This window comes from Dacryopinax primogenitus (genome assembly GCF_000292625.1).
Source record: "Dacryopinax primogenitus strain DJM-731 SS1 chromosome Unknown DACRYscaffold_18, whole genome shotgun sequence".
Lineage (NCBI taxonomy): Eukaryota > Fungi > Basidiomycota > Dacrymycetes > Dacrymycetales > Dacrymycetaceae > Dacryopinax > Dacryopinax primogenitus.
Genome location: NW_024467215.1, coordinates 597,552 through 614,720, shown reverse-complemented (window position 1 = coordinate 614,720; position 17,169 = coordinate 597,552). Strand labels below are relative to the sequence as shown.

The following is a 17,169-nucleotide window of genomic DNA, read 5'->3' as shown; positions in this document are numbered from 1 at the left end:
CCATCGCTTCCGCAAGTTTATCCGGAATAATAACATACAACATACATTCAACATTCTCTTAATATTTCTTTACTTTCTCAACAATCTACTTAACCAACTCGACATAATTAGCAGGTACAAGCCCCTTCCTCCCCCCGCTCTTCACTTCCCACCAACCAGGATCCTTATCCCCCCCATCAGCAAGCTCATACACCCTCCCTTCCTCCAGGTCCAGCTCCTCCCCCGTCTGTCCCTGGTAATCAAACAGCGCCTTGACCTTCTTCGGTCCCATCCCCCGGGGCTTAGGTGGCGGGGGAGCGGGAGCACGTCTTTTTGTCCCGTTAGAAGGAGGGAGTATCTTCAGGTACGAAGCAGGGACGAGTCCCGAGCCAGAGGAAGAGCGGACTTCTACCCAGCCGGTCCCGTCGTCTGGGTCAAGGACGGTCACGGTGTCCCCTTCGGACACGGCGAGCTCGTGCGCTGCCGATCCGGGGAAAGTGAATATGACCTTTGCCTGCTGGTTCCCTCCCCCCGAGGCTGAGGCCGAGGCCGTAGGCGTACTGGGGGATGAGGGCTTCTCTTTCCCTATGGAAGTCGTCTTGGATATTGAGGTCGTGAGAGATGGAACAGAGGAGCTAGAAGCGAGGGAAGCGTTAGATGACGCCCGGGTTCGAGCGGGCGTGCCAGTGCCTGTGCCGGACTTGCTCCGCACCGTGTCGGATTTCTTGATGCTGACGTTGGGGTCGCCGCAGGTCGCGGGAACACTGAGCTCGCATTTGTTCTGCGTAGAGGTTAGGGAGCGCGAGCTCCAGGAGGGCGGGAGGACTCACATGAACGGATATCCCACAGGCTTTGCACGTCTTGCCCTGCTTGCTCAGGCCCCAGATGGACGTCTACCAGGTATAGGATGAGCGATCAACACCCCGCCAACAGAGAAGGATGCGCACATCACAGTACGCGCAAGCGGTCGGGATTGAAAAACTCGAGCTCTTCCAGGTATGCGGTTTCCCCCCGCCCTCGTCCCCTCCCAGCGCAGCGCTAATACACGCGATCTCCGCTTCTAGCGTCGTCACGCTCGTAGTGAGCATCGCCAGCTGGTGTGAAGCCTCGGCGATCTGACGCGCTACTTCTTCCGCGTCGCCCGTCTTTGGCTGCTCGCGGTACTTGACGAGCACTTTCTGCAGAGAGGCAAGTTCGCGTTCTATGATCCGATCTGTGAGTACGGGGCACGCATAGAGAAGGGGGAGAGCGCACGCTTCGCCTCCGCTTCGGGTTTGACATTCGCGATCTTCCCCCTAGAGTTCGCCAGCCTGTTCTGCAAGTAGATCTTCGGCTGCGGGTCCAGCCCCACCTCCGGAGTATCATAATGGCTCGCGCAGGGGTCGAAAGCCCAGTCCTGGGGGAGGGAAAACGGGCGCTGGTTGTACTGTATAAACAAGTTCTGGTCGGTTGCGGGATTGACGGACTCGAGCGCTTTTTTGTTCGAGGCTTGGTGTGTTGTTATATGCTGGATGTGCTCGAGGTGTAGCTGAGTACTGCGTTTGAGGATGATGGTGAGTCGGTCTGTGAGCGAGGTTTGGAGGTCTTGCAGTAGCTGTGGCGTGGAGGGTGTCAGCAGCGGATTCGACGAGAGAAGGAGGGGTATACAAACATCTTGGTACACCGGCAAGTCCTCCTCAAAGTACTTGTCCTTTTCCTTGTTAGAGACAGCAATAGACACCAGGTACCCGCTAAGACAGGGTGAGCATTACGCTTCTAAGCAAGCGACAGACCCACTTCTTCGCCGTGTTCATCTCATCCGTCAACGCGTCAAACTTGTCTGCCGAATGCCTGCCCACCTCCTGTTTCCTACGCGAGTTCTCAACCGCGATGCACGCATCATCGTACTACAACGTATGAGCCAACATCTCCCACTATGCAACACACTTCCAACACGCACTTTCTGCTTCGCCTACACCCAAGTTCAGCTCCCATCCCCCATAAAAAGAGAACGCAAGAACGCACCTTAATCCTCACATCATATATCCCATCCCTCTCCTCCAACAGCGTCTGATAATTCCTCACCTCGACCTTCCTCAGCTCCTCTTTCCGTTTCTCGAGCAGCGCAAGCCCAGCAACGATCTCCGAGTCGAGCGTGTCCGCGAGGGTTATATGATCCCGAGCTGTGTTCTCGAGGGAAGCGAGGAAGACCTGGTACGCCGTGTCGAACGTACTACCGTATCACCGCATCAGCCACACCCACCCCAACACCCACACCACCAAAGGTGAGTGCTTACTGAGCCTTAATCGCCCCCTCGTTCCACGCCCGACTAGGCACCTCCCCCACGACCAACGCACTCGCCCTTTTCCCCCTCTTACCAGCAGCCTTATACCCCAGATCCCTAAGCTTGGTAGCGTACTCTCGCTCCAGAGCCGCCCGTTCTCGGATCAGCTCGCGTGTGTCGGCGAGCAGGGAGAGGTGGGTAAGGAGGTGGGAGGAGATGGTTTGGAATTGGTCCTGTGAGTGGGGGTGTGGGTGTGGGTGTGAGTGGGTGTGAGGTGGGGCTGGGACGCACGGGGAGAGAAGCGCCATACGTCTGGCTAGTAGTCATCCTGCCTATAAAACGGACGTCGTCTTGCCGTAGCTAGATGCAAAGATATGAAGTGAAGGTAAGGAAGGGATGAAGAGGAAGAAGAAGATAGTGGTGGTACGAAAGCAAGTAATTGATGGCCCTATCTCGGCCCGGTGGAGGCGCGTGAGTAATAAACGATTGTTCCGTTCAACACTTCTCTGTCCACATAATCTATTTATCACAATATTATTAGAGAATCGACTGCGTCCAGTGTGCAGTGTGCAGTGTGCAGATTCGTGAATTTAGAATCCAGCAAATCGCTCTAGAAGCCGGCTACGTCAGATCCCATTTCCCCTCACACGACACCCCAAAAAGCAAAACCCTAGTATTACAACTCTCCAACAACTTTGATACACCTTACAAACAGTTGAAGTCCAGTAATACATAATACTAGTACAATTAACCCTCCCCCTCCCCCTCCCACCCCCTCCCCCTAACCCCCCCCAAATCCTCCCACCTCACACATCTCCTACTCCAATACCCAGCCGCGATCTTCGCGTCTATCTCTACCCTCGAGTCTCCCGGCACTAGATGCTGGGGGAGGTCCGACCGGTGGAGGATGGGTATCGAGGATGAGATGATGGCTTCGTATTTCCTGGATGTTGTTAGCTGGAACGCGATAGGAGGAAGGGGTAGTGGGAGTGGAAGTGGAGGAGGGAAAGGAAGAGGGAGGAAGGAGGAAGGCGGCACTCACATATCACTCATCGAAATCATATTATCCACCTTCCTAACTCCCAACCAATGTAGCACATCCGGCATAAGCCTCTGAAACCTCATATCCCTCACCCCAGCCACACTCTCCGTACTCTCAAAATACCTCTCCGCCCTATCTCCCTCTCTCTTCCTCAGGTTGTAGACAAGATACTTCGTCACTTCCCCCAACGCTCTACCCTCTTTCCGGAAATAGACTACAAGCCCGACCCCCCCGCGTTGGGCTGTACGCACGCATTCCTCGATCGCGTATATGAGATAGGGCTTGCAGCTGCAGATGTCGGAGCCGAAGACGTCGGAGCCGTTGCATTCGTCGTGTATGCGTAGGGTGAGCTCTTTGGAGGGGTCGGAGAGGTATGCGGGGGGGCCGACTACGCGGGGAAGGGGAAGGTGAACCGACGGGGGTAATATCGTACCAACAGCAATAGCAGCGACAGCAACATCAACAGTAACAGTAACAGCGCCGAAAGTCAGCAAGTGAGTAAACACCAAAGAGGCACACGCACAGATATACACCGTCAACCCCCCAATAGGGGGTAGAAACACCTTAATATCCGGCCTCGTAATTAGCTCAGGATACATCCCCCCCGTATCCTCAAATAACGCTCTCCTCAAGAGCTGTTCCGTTCTGCACACACACACGCACACGTACAGATCAGTAAGAGTAAGCAGTGCATAGCACCACCTGGGAGAGGACTCACATGCCGAACCTGGCTGCTACGCCTGGTAGGAACCATACGGGCTCTACCGCAGCCTTAGAGACGTCCAGCTCCACCCCCGGATCCCCCATCCCCCTACCCTTCCCCTTCCCCTCCCCCTCCCCCTCCCCCTCCTGGTCCAGCGTGAGCGGCTCCACCGGCCTACAACGTCGTACGATCTTCCCGTCCACCTCTATCCTTCCAGCCCGAACAGCATCATCTATCTCGCTCAGCTTTATATGCGCCTTTGTGACCGCGATCGACGGCCTTATATCCAGCCCTGAGTTGATAAGTTCCGAGAATACTTGAGGAGCTAGATGACCCCACGGGTCGAGGGATACGATCTTCCCCTTCTCCGACCAAGCGGGTTGAGGCGGGATATCCACAGGGGGCTGGGTGAGCGAATAATCAGGTATGTGCGTCGGGGATAGGGTGCGGAGGGCGATTGCGAGAGCGCGATAGGTTGCGTAAGACCCGGAATGCGCGCCGATCGAATTGCGCAGTTTGATGTTGTTTGGCAGCCTCGAGCAGAGGACGGGCCCCCGCTGGAGAGCGGTGGGAGCGCCCCATGTTAGTGGGAGTGGCTTGATACCTGTTTGGTCTGGGTAGGCTGTGCGGTGTTAGTGGGTGTTGGGTGTTGTGTTAGTTGGAGGGAAGGGGACGTACTGGTTATGATAACTCTGTGAGGGTAGAGATCGTCTGATTTCTTACTAGTACTCTGGGGAGTGGATGGATGAGGCTTTGGGGCAGGAGTAGGAGTAGGAGGGGAAGAGGAAGAGGAAGGGGAAGGGTCAGTGTCGACCGGTCCAAGAGCAGGAGATAGGCCTGGTAACTGAGTGTGGGGTTGTTGTGCTTGTGCTTGCAATTGAGTAAGAGCGTCCACCTGGATTTGTCAGCCGAAGCACGATGTACGATGAGGGGAAAGTGCGGGGAAGGAGGGAGGGAAGGGAATACCTTTGCAGTCAACACCTCGTTCTGCTTGGTAAGCCTCTCAAGCTGTTCCAATATCCCAGCTAGAACTTGGTCTGACATCATACAGTGAGCAGAGACAGATTGAGGGAGAGGTTGAGGGTGACGGTGAGGGAGAGGAAGAGGGAGCTGAGGGATATCGTCCGTCGAGGGGGACATGGCTGGCTATGATAACACGATGACGTTGACTGATAGGGGTTGGAAAGACGAGGAACGTGCACTTCCCCGTGGAGTGTCTCACCTTCTAACTCTGGCGATCGTTGCATCGGCCAGATGGATCTTCACGGAAAACAACTAGGCTATATGGGGTCACGCGCTCACACGACTCTTATCAGACCAACAATGTTAACATACAACCTTTCCATAGCATACCACCCCGCACCAACACCCCAAACCCGACTCCCCAGCATCCCCCTCTTGGTCCAATCTACCCAACAACAAAACTCGCATTCAAGTACACATTCTTGCTCGTCCCCGCCCTCAGTACATACTCCCCTTTTTCCCACACCCAGCCCTTTACCCAAATGGGAAGATCTTCCATCCTGATCTCCAAATTTAGGGTACGCGTTTCCCCCACCCTGGCCAAACAAATCAAAGTTAAGCGCCCTGTTCTTGGAAGAAAAAAGGGGGGGGACGCACGCGAAAAAGGCTTTCCTGAATGCTGCTAACTCTTGGTTAGGGGTGACGACCCCACTCACCCCTATTACCAAATATACCTGTACAACTTCCGCCCCTTCCCAAGGGCCCACATTAGTGAGCGTGACGTTTACCCCCAGGTGAGTGTGAGTGTCGGAAACTTGCAGCTGGGAATGCGAGAGCGAGAGAGCGGTGTAATGGAAGGTGCTGTAGGAGAGTCCGTGTCCGAAGGACCAGAGAGGGAGGGGAGTGGAGAGGACGTATTGGTGCCCGAAGACCTTCCGCCCACCCCGCCAACGCAATCAACGCACGCAACCAACGCAACCAATGCACGCATCAGCTCCATACAAGAACCTGCGGCTGCAGAAAGGCATACCAGCGACCCATTCGGAGTTATGAAACCGGGATCGACCGGTCTACCCCCTTTGAGGTAGTTACAGAACGCCGGAAGAGTCCCTACGTTCTGCGGGACAGAGACGCTCAGTCTTCCAGAGGGGTTATACGCTCCGTATAGGACTTCGGCGAGTGCTGTGCCTCCCTACACCCGCGCCCCCAGCACACACACAAGCACAAGCACAAGCACAACCCCACCAATCCAGTCAGTCAGTCAGTTCAGTCAGTTTGTCTATGGGGGGGAGGACGCACAAGTTCCCCAGGATAAAACTGCTGCACGACCCCCTCCGCCCACGCCTTAACCCAAGGTTCCGCCACCGGTTTCCCACTCACAAACACGACGACCAGCTTCCTCGCCACCTTTCGCACAGCTTGGACGAGCCTGAGCTGCGCCCCGACTAGGGAGAGGGAGGAGAGGTCGACGTGTTCCCCTGTGGTGGCGTTGAGGCCTTGCCAGAGGAGGGTTTGATCTCTTGACCTAGGGCGGGGAGACGTTAGACGTTAGGCGTTAGGCATTAGGGCAGTACAGGAGGGGAGGGGGAGGGCGCACCAGGTGCCGATTACCACAACTGCGGTGTTGGGTTAGATGTGAGGAAGGGAGAGGGGGGAGAGGCGGACCAGCGACATCAGACTGCTCCGCCGCCTCGAGCGCAGCCGGGAACCCGCTCTCATCGTTACTCCACAGCTTGCAGCCTTCTGCATAACTAACCAGAACAGCAGAACAGAAGAGACAACGTCAGCGTGGTTCGGACGTCGTTTGGGGTGGGGGGATTGGAGGGCTTACTTGATGGTCGTGTTTGACCCTGAGAGGAAATCGGTCAGCCCTTGGAGGGGGGAGATGCCGTTCCTACCGCACAGGATTTGGTCAGCTATCAGTTACGCCCACTAAGCAGATGGGTAACGATAACATACAGAGAGGCGTTGAAGAATACATAATCGCTATTCCCCTCAGAGCGGATTTCCCGAGCATAAGTCCATGCTTACCCAAACTACGACCCTCAACCTCAGGTCGCCCGCGTGCTTGGGAGGAACCGAGACGTACCAAAACTTGCCCTGCACTCGGGCCGATAAGCGCAACCGAACCCCCCTTCTGGAGGGGGAGCACCCCGTCGTTTTTGAGGAGGACGATGGATTCCCGCTCTATTTGGTGAAGGAGGTGACGGGTTGAGGGCGTGCGGATCGTGGTTGCGTAGTCGGGGTATGGGTAGGGGTCTGCATGAAGGTGGTTAGTTATGGGGATTGGGAACGTTGGCGGGAGGGGGAGGGGCAGGGAGGCAGTGGGAAGGGGGAGGAGGGGAAGGCGGGCGCACTCTCGAATAACCCCAGTTCGAACTTTGTCTTGAGGAGATAACTGACAGCCTTGTCCAAGTACCCGATACCAACTGAGCCGTTCGCGATCGACTCTGACTTCCATCAGCTCACCATCCCATCCCGGGGAAGGGGGGACCAACCAGGAAGTGTGAGATAAGTATAGCTCCCCCCGCCCATCTCCCCGCTCAGCCCATTCTCGAGTGCGAGCTTGGCGGCCGCCGCTCGGTCGGATGCGACGCCATGCTCTGTTATGAGCAAGTCTACGGACCCGGCGTCGGTCGTCGCGAACCCTTGATAGTCCCATTCGTCTCGCAGCTGGAGGTGTGAGGTGTCAGGGTATTCGTTCAGATTGGAGGATCAAGAGTGTTGGGACGTACGATCTCCGTCAGAAGGTGGGAGTTCGCCACCGCCTAGTCATAGTCAGTCTGCGTGAGCAAACGCCAACCAAGCTTAAGGAGGCAAGTTGCCACTGACGGGAATCCCATCATAGGACGAATAGGCGGACATGATCCCTCAGGCCTGACCCTGCACGCAAGCGCGATAAAACGGTTTCAGGTATGTCGTGCGCAGCTCTCGTTCTCCCCCGGAGACGGGCGCTAGGTTTCTGTATCGGACACAGTACGTCAGTCATTCACTCGGTCGGTCGGGAGGAAGAGCCTGGGGTCCAGGATTGGATTGGATTGGGTTGGGATGGAAGACTCACAGGCCCCCCTGAGGCGAGCCAAAGGCGGCAAAGTGCTTGCACGTAGCGGCTAGCCGCGCAGAAGCGGTAGAGGAGACGTTCCGCCTCGTACCCGCCTGGAGACCGGTCACGTAGGCGTAGCCCATCTCTGGTAGTTGATGAGCACCTCCTCACATGAACAGGGATAGTGTGCACCTCCGGTCAAGAACGGGTCCTCGCCGTAGTTCTGATGGAGGTTAGCAGACCCCAGCCTTAGCGCATATAGCCGGTAATCATCACCTCTTCTACTCGGCCCCAGCGAAGTTCTCGAGAGAGGTCGAGAACGGGAGCGAAGAGCATGCTGAAGCCTAGCCCTTCTGCCTCGCCCCCTATGGCTTTGGCAACCTCGTACATCAGATCGGTGTTGAAGCTGCAAGCCATTCCGATCGAGGAGGGGAAGATCGTTCCTGGGTCTTTGTTAGCATGCCCTTATAGTAACCGGAATACAAATCTAACCATTGTTTGTGAATCCGTGCAGACCTTGCTGAACGTGAGCTATTATACCTAGGCTTGGGATGCTTGGGATGCACAACTCACTTTCAGACTGAATGAGAGCCGGAATTCCCAAAGTAGTATTCTCCATCAAGTATTTGTGTCCAACAGTCACCGCAAAGCTGCTTCTTGTCAGCCTTCAAACGACCAATTCCGTCCGATCGGCTCACATCGATTTCTCGTACGGCATCTGATACCCCGCCCAAATGACGCCGCTCTTCGTTGCCATCATCTCCACCAGTCCGGTGGCGTTGTACACCAAGGTGTTGTCTAAAGGATCGGACATGTTCATCCATCCGTCGATGTCGCCTTGGATGCTTTGGGGAATTTGAGACATGAAGTGTCGCGTTTGTGAAACACGTACAGCTGAGAGACCTTGTCCTCGACGGACATGCGTCCAAGCAAGTCGGTAACACGAGCATCAATAGGCGCATTCGGATCTTTGTATAGGGGAATTTCATCAGTCGCCAAACTGCCCAGGGCAGCACAGACGAGACAACCAAGAACCGTTGCCAGCATTGTTGGGCACAACATGACGATCAGAGATTCATCGTTCAGTATTTATGCCCTTAGGATAGAAGAAGACTTCGCAGGTTCGCAGGTGGAGAGCTAGACGCGTTCTCATCTGGATCTTTCGCCTTCGGGCCAGAAAACATGCCGAAACAACGTAATGAAAGTTCATTGTTGCCTGCGGAGAAGTGGAATTCTCCCGGACCTTTGGCGCCGAATTCCCGGAGCTCCAGGCACAAAGGACGGTTGCCAAACAAGGTGATAATATACGCAACAATCTCCGATGTCTGCACGGTATTAGATACATCCCAAGCAAAGCATTAGCATTGTCGGTTGTTGGCTGGCAAAGAAGTCACAAGTAGTACGTCGATGTGTTCAAGAAGCTATGTATGCAGTTTCCAAGGTCAATCTACGGCTGTGCAGAAGCACCTTCCATCCCACGTGAAAACACGATCCAAAACGCGCTTCCAACGCACTTTCTCTCTTGGTTACACTTACTCTGGACTATTACACTCGCTACCCGCTGAACTACGATATCCTTCCTGGACCACTTGTATTTTGGATTCTGTTCATTCAAAACAAAACAAAACAAGATGACGGCATTTTGGACACGATTACGCTCGATACCGCTGTTTCCTCCAAGGATCAAGCCTCTGGCTGGATACCGGCGCCTGGCGGGTGCAGCGGATGCCGAGCCAGTTCGTGCCCAACACGATTCTCCACCACCAAAGTCGCTCCTTGCACAACTCCCTGTCTTATGTCAGCACAGTGCAGAATGTCCTTTACGTCTATTGTTCTGACTTGCTGATAGTACTGGAATTCTTTTTCCTCATTCCACAGCCGTCACTCATCTCGGTACCATCCATCTTGGTAAAACACGGTCTTGCAACACAAGGATGGCTTGTGGGCCGAATCTTCGCATCATCTTCCCTTTTCCTTTTATGTCATGTCTTTTTCTTGCTCTGTATCGTTCGTGACCCCGGAAGGCCGCGACGAGCCGATCGATCACGAGACGAATCATTCTCGCCTTCCGTACCGGCCGTCCCCCCGTCGACTGCAATACAAGGACCAGAAGAGGAAGAAGAGATGTCTCTCACAGACTTTTTGAGAGGTCCGCCTCCTCCGCCGCTGAGGCAACCGACGCCACCGCCGCAAGAAAGATGGTGTAGAATATGCGATGCTGGAAAGCCAGAAAGGACCCATCATTGTAGCTCCTGCAACAGGTGTCACCTAAAAATGGACCACCACTGTGTGTGGCTTGCCACCTGCATCGTACGTGATTTTGATGAATTCCGCAAGATGCGGCGTTTAATGAGGATGATGATTCAGGGCTGGCGCACTCTTCCATGCTTCTTCCTCTTCCTCTGTTCCGGCACTCTCTATGCGCTAAACGCGTTCACTCTGGGTGGACCGCAGATGCACAAGCTCATTTTCACACGCGAGTTCGAGCTTGAACTCGGGGGCGATGGAATGATCATGCTGTTGCATGCCGCCATCCTGACGATGCTGGGCTTTGTATTCAGCCTGAGCCTGTTTGGTTTTGCAGCATACCACGCATACCTGATTTCGTACGTTCTCGGCTTCGCACGGAGACGCATATACTGACATATCTGCGCCAGAACAAACCAGACCACTCTGGAGCAGCTTCACCCTTATATCCTCGTCCCTTTCCTTCCACCACCCAAGCCGTACGCCTTCGATGCCCCCGAAGACCAGCAACGGCCCAATCCAAACTCTAATCTTCCGCCGCCAAAGTGGGATGAATACTACATGAATCATGACCAGCGGCGGACGCTGCGCAGTGCTGGAAAGAGGATACGAATGTACGATGTAGGTCTGAAGGAGAACTGGATTTCCGCATTTGGAGGTAAAAACAAAAATGGGCAATATAATCTCACAGGGTGAGCGTATTCGGCCACAATCCGGTGCTTTCGCTAACACACGTCTAGGAGAGGACACGGCACATCATTCGCACGGAACCCCAAGGCCGAGCATATGCTTGAACGGCTCGTCGCCAAGCTAGAACGACGAGGTCCTGTTCCGGACCAAACGAGAGGAAACGGATATGATCCGAGGCGAGGCGAGGACTGGGACAGCGATGATTGAAGGAAGACGAACAACGATTTTACTGGCGGTTGACGATCTATCCCTAATTTTCTGATTTCTTATTTAAGATTGTTGAGCCTAATACACTCCTGGACTACGACGTTTTTCTATCCAAGTCAGAACCCGATCCTGACGTGCAGAATGAACGCTTGGCAAAGTTGAGTATTCGACCCTCCTCTATCAAAGAGCCGTAATTTCTCCAATTCCAGGATGACATCAGTCGAGTGTTTCGATCAACGGTGCCTGGAGTGCAACCCAGTCTCCGCATTGAATCCCACTTCTCCGCAAAAGAAAGATTAATGCACGTCACGGCACTTCCTCATAATGACCATATGACATCCACAACTTCTTTTCCGGCCCGTCCACGGCCCGGATAGGGGCGCGGAGATTCTTTACCTTTCGCCTTGCAGGGGTTGAACATGCGTTGCGCTTTTCTGCACCACCTGACCAGGGGTTGCTGCGATTCCTTGCAACGATGTATCAAGTTCGCATTCTTGTTCATGCTTCCTGCTCGGTAGAGCTGTAACCCCGAATGAACATTGATTCTGTCACGCTTCTGGCCAACTGGCAGTTTGGAAAAACGCTATAAATGCCGCCCCAAAATGACATCTACGGTCTCGTCTGTCAGGATCAGTCTCATTCAAATTCGCGCGTCTTCTCCCTCTTCTTCTCTTGAGCTCCCTACGCTTGACGGCAGCAGTGAATGTGGTCAAGCGTGCCGAGGGATTCCCTGTCTCTTCCTCTGACATCGACGCGATCCTGTGCGGTATCAAGACATACGGCGACGCGTCTCTTTGGCCGCAGAGCGAATTGGATGTCGTCCAGGACACGCTCGAGCTCGAGGTTGAGAACTACGTGCCTCAACCTGCCACGCCGTAGGCTGCAGTGATCCATAAATGCGAACGCTAATTATTTAAGTTAATTCAGAACCACTCCGTCGACCAACCCCATTTGCACCGTGACTGCTTACTCGCAGCTTGCGACTGCTGTCTCGTCGTGCACTGATCTGCACATTCAGAACCTCACCGTGCCGGCCAACACGACTCTCGATCTCTCAAAGGTGAAAGCGAACACCGTTGTTACATTTGAGGGCCGGACTGTAGGCTTGGTGTCTGTCGTGCTATGCTGTTCCCTCGACTGATTCTCTTCCAGTTCTGGACGTGGGCCAACGCCTCGTACGATCTGCTCAAGATCGGAGGTACGAATATCACTGTGCAAGGTGCTGCGTGTTCCGTGCTGGATGGCAACGGCCCAGCCTGGTGGGACGGCATCGGATCGAATGGCGGAGTACCGAAGTACAACTGAACCTTCTCATCCTTGATGGCGTATTTAATCGTTCATTCAGGCCAGATCACATGTTTACTGGGTCGAAGCTCTTTGGAAACAGCGTGATCAAGAACCTGTATATCAAGAACGCGCCCACCCATGTTTTCTCCATCTCCGGCGCATTCGGGTTGGTCATGAAAGGCATTGTGATCGACATGAAGGAGGGATATACCATATTACCCACGAACGGGCTCGAGGCTGCGCATAACACCGATGGATTCGATGTCGCCTCTTCGACCGATGTGAGTGGTCGTGTAGACTCAATTGATCTAAGCTGATGGATCTAAGATGCTCATCACGAATAACCTCGTCTACAACCAAGATGATTGCATCGCCATCACCTCCGGCGGCGGGCTGGTTGCGACAAACATGTACTGCTCAGGCGGGCACGGACTTTCGATCGGCTCCATTGGGGGCAAAAGCAACAACACGGTTGACGGAGTAGTCTTCAGCAATTCCAAAGTGCTGAACAGCCAGAACGGCGCGCGGATCAAGTGTAATTCCGGCACGGCTGGGGTGGTCAATAATGTCACGTATGAGAATATTCAGGTCTCGAATATCAGCGACTATGGGATCGATATTCAGCAGGATTATCGTACGTCTTCCTGTTCCCGTTCTTGATGCGTTCTAAACCTGTTGAAATAGTCAACGGTGGCCCGACTGGTATCCCTACCGCTGGGGTGAATATCACCAATATCACGATGACCAATATCCACGGCACTGCTCAACCGGGTGCTCAGAATTACTATATCCTGACTGCTGCGGGGACGACGGATGCTACATGGCATTTCTCTGATGTCGACATCACTGGAGAACAGCACTTGTGTGCTCCACCCGTCGGGTTTGAGCTGTTAAGTCATTGGTCCTTGTAGTAACATCAGGATTCAATCAATGGAAATACATTCGACAGCATCCACACTATCTGACAGGTCGTATACCGAATGACTTCAATTCAACCCCTAAGAAATTTCAGAATAGATCTGGAACCCGTCTCCAGCTCACTCCTCGTATTCCGTCACATCATACACCCTGGTCCCCTTCAGTCCCCTCTTCTTCCACTCGCTCAGTCCCAAACCAGGGAACATGACCTCCTCGTTCCCCCTCCAATACTTCCAATACCCATACTCATGCGCCATGACACACATGATATTATCCTCCGCCTCCATCCGCTTCGTGCGCTTGATACTGTCCCTCGCCAGATCCGCATCGAAGTGCATCTTGACCTCCGGCGCGTCGGCCTCCGCCAAGGGATTGCGGAACGTAGCTTTGAGCTGATACTGTGCGTGGTTCGCGTGCGTGCAAAGCAGGCATGGATGGTGTGCCGTATCGCCCCCAACAAGAACCCACTGCGCGTCCGGAGCGGAGCTAACGCGCACAAGCGCAGACATATGGTCCTGAGTATGCCCGGGAGTATGGATGAGCCAGAGCGAGCCGTCTCCAAAGTAGTCGAAAGCGCGTTCAAAAGCACCCACGGGCTGGATCGAGGGCCCGGAAAAGTCGACGATACGAGGCGTTTTGCCTGAGGCTTTGACTTGCTCTGACAGGTTTGCTTCGGCTGCGAAGGTTTGCGGCCCCCCTACTAGCTCAGCAGTAGTAAATGGCGCTATGTAACCCGTGTGATCCCAGTGTTCGTGGCTATATTCACGTCAGTACAAGGAAGCAGGAGACGGAAGACCACGAGCCTGAACAGCAATGCATGCACCTTAGCGGGGTCCACACCTCCCTTCTCCAATATCTTCCCAACATCGTCTACAATCTTCGTATGCCACAGATCATGGAGTACCTTCACGTAGTCCTCGCTAAACGCAGTCTCGAAGTCCCACCTAATCCCGAGATCGTACAGCAAGCTCTTTCCTGTCGGTTTGTGCACGATGTGGAAGACGAAGCTTGGTGCGCGGAAGGAGGCTTGCGGATTCGGGCTGGGGTAGAGCACGATAGGCTCTTGGAGCGTTACGAAGCTGTTGATGATAGGTGAGATAGTACAGGTGGCATCGCCCTCAGGGAGAGGCCGGAAAGGGAGCGAGAGGATCGAGGCGTCCAGCTCTGGCGCGCCCGTCACACGGGCTGAAGAAGACATCTTGACAATAGACAAAGAAGAGAACGGTGGTGAATGCGTAGAAGCAGCTGAGTGCTCATCGGCGAGGACGGCGAGGACACCATGTTTGACGACGAACTCCGGTCAATTCCCTCAAGATGAGTTGGCCTTATCGACCGGAAAGAGAACAGAAATGCGCAGTCGGCATTACGCGACTATTTTGCCTTATCACCGACAGGTTGATATTATGCACCCATGCACAAATGCCTCTGGCAGCGACCCACCAAGACCCTCCTTTTGGGTCTTGCTTGGCCCATTTTTGCCCTTTGCATCTTGCCTGTCAGTGCCTCTGGATCAGTCCACCACACTCCTCTATGCATCTATACACCCTCTCTCATGTCCAACCATACTCAGTGTCTTGTCCTTTACCTCCAATTTTCTGAACATCTGGCTCACTGAGTCCTATCTTCAAGCCTGCACCTTCAAGGTCCAGCCTGACCTTCTCCTATGTGAGCTTGGCCTCTTCTCTGTGAGGGAGCATACTCACAGTAATCAGTTCTCTACTACAGCACAAATCCAACTATCTAAGGAGATACATCCCAACAGGGAGCACTGGAGCAGCCACCTGTGAGAAGTGAGGTGGAGCAAAACCCTGCAGTTTGCTGACCTTTCACAGAGAAACTGCTTCATGCTAATACCAAGGCTCAAGACCTACAAACACACACCACCATGCATCATGATGAAATTGAGACAGCTCTGAGCTGCACCATGCAGCTCTTCAAGAAGATGGGCTCTCCAGGCAATGCCATGCCCCAAAGGGAGCTGCACAAGAGAGCTGAGCAGTTTTTCACAAAAGGAGTGCAAGAGCCCCATGAAGGGGGAATCACAACAGAAGGAACTCTTTCTGATGCACTATTCCAGATATTGCTGGGCAATGAAGATCTTTATGAAGGAGATGTCAATGTTGTGGACATCAACAATGATTGCGCTGAACATCAGGACTGCCACTGCATGCACCCTGTAAAGAGGGCCAGAGATGTGCCAGAGGAGGAGGAAAGTGGGACAACTACCCCCACTTGTAGCAGATGGGACACAAGTAAAGAGAAGGACTGGAGTGGGGATGGGTGACATGGCCAGCATCAGCTGGATGGATGCCCATCCACCAAGAAGGCTTGTCAAGATAATGTGCCTCCTGTGGCTGCAAAGACAGACAAAGGCAACAGGACCAGTGGTGATGAATCAGCCTTGCAAAGGCAGAAAGGTGGTGGGGGAATAAGATCAGGAGCCTTGCGAGAGGAGGAACTGGGAATGCAGACTGGTGGGTTGGTTTTGGACCTTTGTCTTCACCATATGCTCATGCTCTGTCTTTGGGATTCACAGGCACACAAGGGGAAGAAAGAAAGGTGGGAGATCCAGATGAAAACAGTTGCAATGATGGAGCAAATGGTCATGCAGGTGCGCCAGACATTTTTGTTGCAATGTCCCATCATGAGAACTTACCCAGCATCCTAGAGCCTATGGTAGTGGAAATGGGAATAGGATGAGACAGGGGGAGGGTGCCTCATTCTGCATGGCATGCAGCACTAGCCACCAATGGCAACAGCATAACCAATACAGCCAGTTCACTGCCTCCAGTGACAACTTTGGGTTGTTGACCTGCATCTCTCCTCAACATGCTCAAGTGTGGTGCAAGGCTGCAGGATGCCTTAGCAGTCTCTATTCTGGCATACAATGTTGCCTGGCAGCTACTCCTCAACCTTCTGCAAACTGCACCTGCCCAGCTTATGTTTGAATAATGCCCTTGGCCAGTGTGTTTCCCTGTGGCCAACCTCAATGCTCTGAAGGAGGAGGACATCAAGACTTTTGTTTTCTCAGCCATGAATGGCTGTGGCAAATCCACCAAACAGCAATTGAGGCCATTTCACCTCCTCTGGCACCCTGACAAGTTTGTCAAATACCAGCCCCATTTCTTGTCAGAACAGCTTGACAGTGTTAAGGAGGGTGTGAACGGCATTGCTCAAGTTCTCAATGAGCTCAAGAATGTGTGACTGTGTGTCACAAGGAAAGAAGGGTCTTCAAGAATACTTTTCATACATTCAGTAGCTATGTAGGTAATTGAAGAGTGTTCCTGTATGTGAATGCCTACAAGTTTCCTGTTTTGGATTACTTTCCATGCCTATTGTGCAATTGACTTGGGTGCATAGCTTGTGAGCAATACACACCTCATATCTGCAAGACTGCAAATGCGGCCACTACATAGCAGGAGCAACTCCCCAGCCATTGAGTACACAAGGATGAGGCATCTCTTGCTATTCTTTAGTGAAATCCAGCTCAGGCAACACTACCCAGGGATGGATCTCCCATGTGCAGGTCAGCCAGTCCTCCTCCTGGGCTGCATGGCACAGCTTTTGACCAACCATGAAGTCCAGTGACCAGTCACAGGTGGATATGGTAGCCATGGTTCCCTTCATGTCTGTGTCCTTGTCCTTCAGATGTGGACAAAATTTGACCTGCATATGTGGGTCAGCTAGCACCTTGGGAGATGAGTCTGGAACCAACCATCAGTCACTTTGCCAGCATCCTCAACATCTTTGTGAAGATTCTTGCTATCAATGTGTTAGGGCAACACAGGCTGACTAAGTCTGCTCACCTAAGAGTGCCAAGAGTCTA

The 17,169-nt window shown here is 53.5% G+C and overlaps 7 protein-coding genes across 7 annotated transcripts; 3 read left to right on the top strand and 4 right to left on the bottom strand.

Moving 5' to 3' along the window:
- Positions 1-85: 85 nt before the first annotated feature.
- On the bottom strand, positions 86-2,653 carry DACRYDRAFT_83331 (uncharacterized protein; the record flags this gene model as incomplete). The annotated part of the gene is made up of 10 exons (XM_040776621.1): positions 2,535-2,653; positions 2,256-2,476; positions 1,984-2,191; positions 1,919-1,930; positions 1,756-1,865; positions 1,631-1,709; positions 1,234-1,573; positions 927-1,180; positions 810-872; positions 86-760 (listed from the first exon to the last, which is right to left on the bottom strand). Exons 1-10 carry the CDS (start codon positions 2,568-2,570, stop codon positions 86-88), a joined length of 1,998 nt encoding a protein of 665 aa, XP_040625674.1. The 5' UTR covers positions 2,571-2,653.
- A 337-nt stretch (positions 2,654-2,990) lies between these two features.
- DACRYDRAFT_90842 (uncharacterized protein) lies at positions 2,991-5,032 on the bottom strand (the record flags this gene model as incomplete). The annotated part of the gene is made up of 6 exons (XM_040776976.1): positions 2,991-3,186; positions 3,286-3,673; positions 3,809-3,930; positions 4,004-4,610; positions 4,667-4,832; positions 4,955-5,032. The coding sequence occupies 6 exons, from the start codon at positions 5,030-5,032 to the stop codon at positions 2,991-2,993; spliced, it is 1,557 nt and encodes a 518-aa protein (XP_040625673.1).
- Positions 5,033-5,396: 364 nt separating this feature from the next.
- Positions 5,397-9,041, bottom strand: DACRYDRAFT_57180 (glycoside hydrolase family 3 protein; the record flags this gene model as incomplete). The annotated part of the gene is given in 21 exon segments (XM_040775421.1): positions 5,397-5,547; positions 5,609-5,883; positions 5,982-6,143; positions 6,251-6,476; positions 6,549-6,567; positions 6,617-6,702; positions 6,783-6,845; positions 6,911-6,945; positions 7,041-7,210; positions 7,309-7,401; positions 7,450-7,624; positions 7,687-7,719; positions 7,784-7,821; positions 7,834-7,913; positions 8,013-8,139; positions 8,187-8,217; positions 8,271-8,437; positions 8,487-8,510; positions 8,568-8,644; positions 8,693-8,839; positions 8,887-9,041. The coding sequence occupies 21 exon segments, from the start codon at positions 9,039-9,041 to the stop codon at positions 5,397-5,399; spliced, it is 2,334 nt and encodes a 777-aa protein (XP_040625672.1).
- A 989-nt stretch (positions 9,042-10,030) lies between these two features.
- Positions 10,031-11,177, top strand: DACRYDRAFT_96482 (zf-DHHC-domain-containing protein). Its single transcript, XM_040777375.1, has 4 exons — positions 10,031-10,304; positions 10,362-10,600; positions 10,652-10,933; positions 10,982-11,177. Exons 1-4 carry the CDS (start codon positions 10,119-10,121, stop codon positions 11,136-11,138), a joined length of 864 nt encoding a protein of 287 aa, XP_040625671.1. The 5' UTR covers positions 10,031-10,118; the 3' UTR covers positions 11,139-11,177.
- A 563-nt stretch (positions 11,178-11,740) lies between these two features.
- DACRYDRAFT_118552 (uncharacterized protein) lies at positions 11,741-13,354 on the top strand (the record flags this gene model as incomplete). The annotated part of the gene is made up of 7 exons (XM_040770605.1): positions 11,741-11,757; positions 11,816-12,013; positions 12,066-12,237; positions 12,291-12,433; positions 12,484-12,706; positions 12,753-13,059; positions 13,110-13,354. 7 exons carry the CDS (start codon positions 11,741-11,743, stop codon positions 13,334-13,336), a joined length of 1,287 nt encoding a protein of 428 aa, XP_040625670.1. The 3' UTR covers positions 13,337-13,354.
- Positions 13,355-13,427: 73 nt separating this feature from the next.
- On the bottom strand, positions 13,428-14,541 carry DACRYDRAFT_118551 (uncharacterized protein; the record flags this gene model as incomplete). The annotated part of the gene is made up of 2 exons (XM_040770604.1): positions 13,428-14,099; positions 14,153-14,541. The coding sequence occupies 2 exons, from the start codon at positions 14,539-14,541 to the stop codon at positions 13,463-13,465; spliced, it is 1,026 nt and encodes a 341-aa protein (XP_040625669.1). The 3' UTR covers positions 13,428-13,462.
- A 687-nt stretch (positions 14,542-15,228) lies between these two features.
- DACRYDRAFT_17933 (uncharacterized protein) lies at positions 15,229-15,627 on the top strand (the record flags this gene model as incomplete). Its single annotated transcript, XM_040771318.1, has 1 exon — positions 15,229-15,627. One exon carries the CDS (start codon positions 15,229-15,231, stop codon positions 15,625-15,627), a length of 399 nt encoding a protein of 132 aa, XP_040625668.1.
- Positions 15,628-17,169: the final 1,542 nt, after the last annotated feature.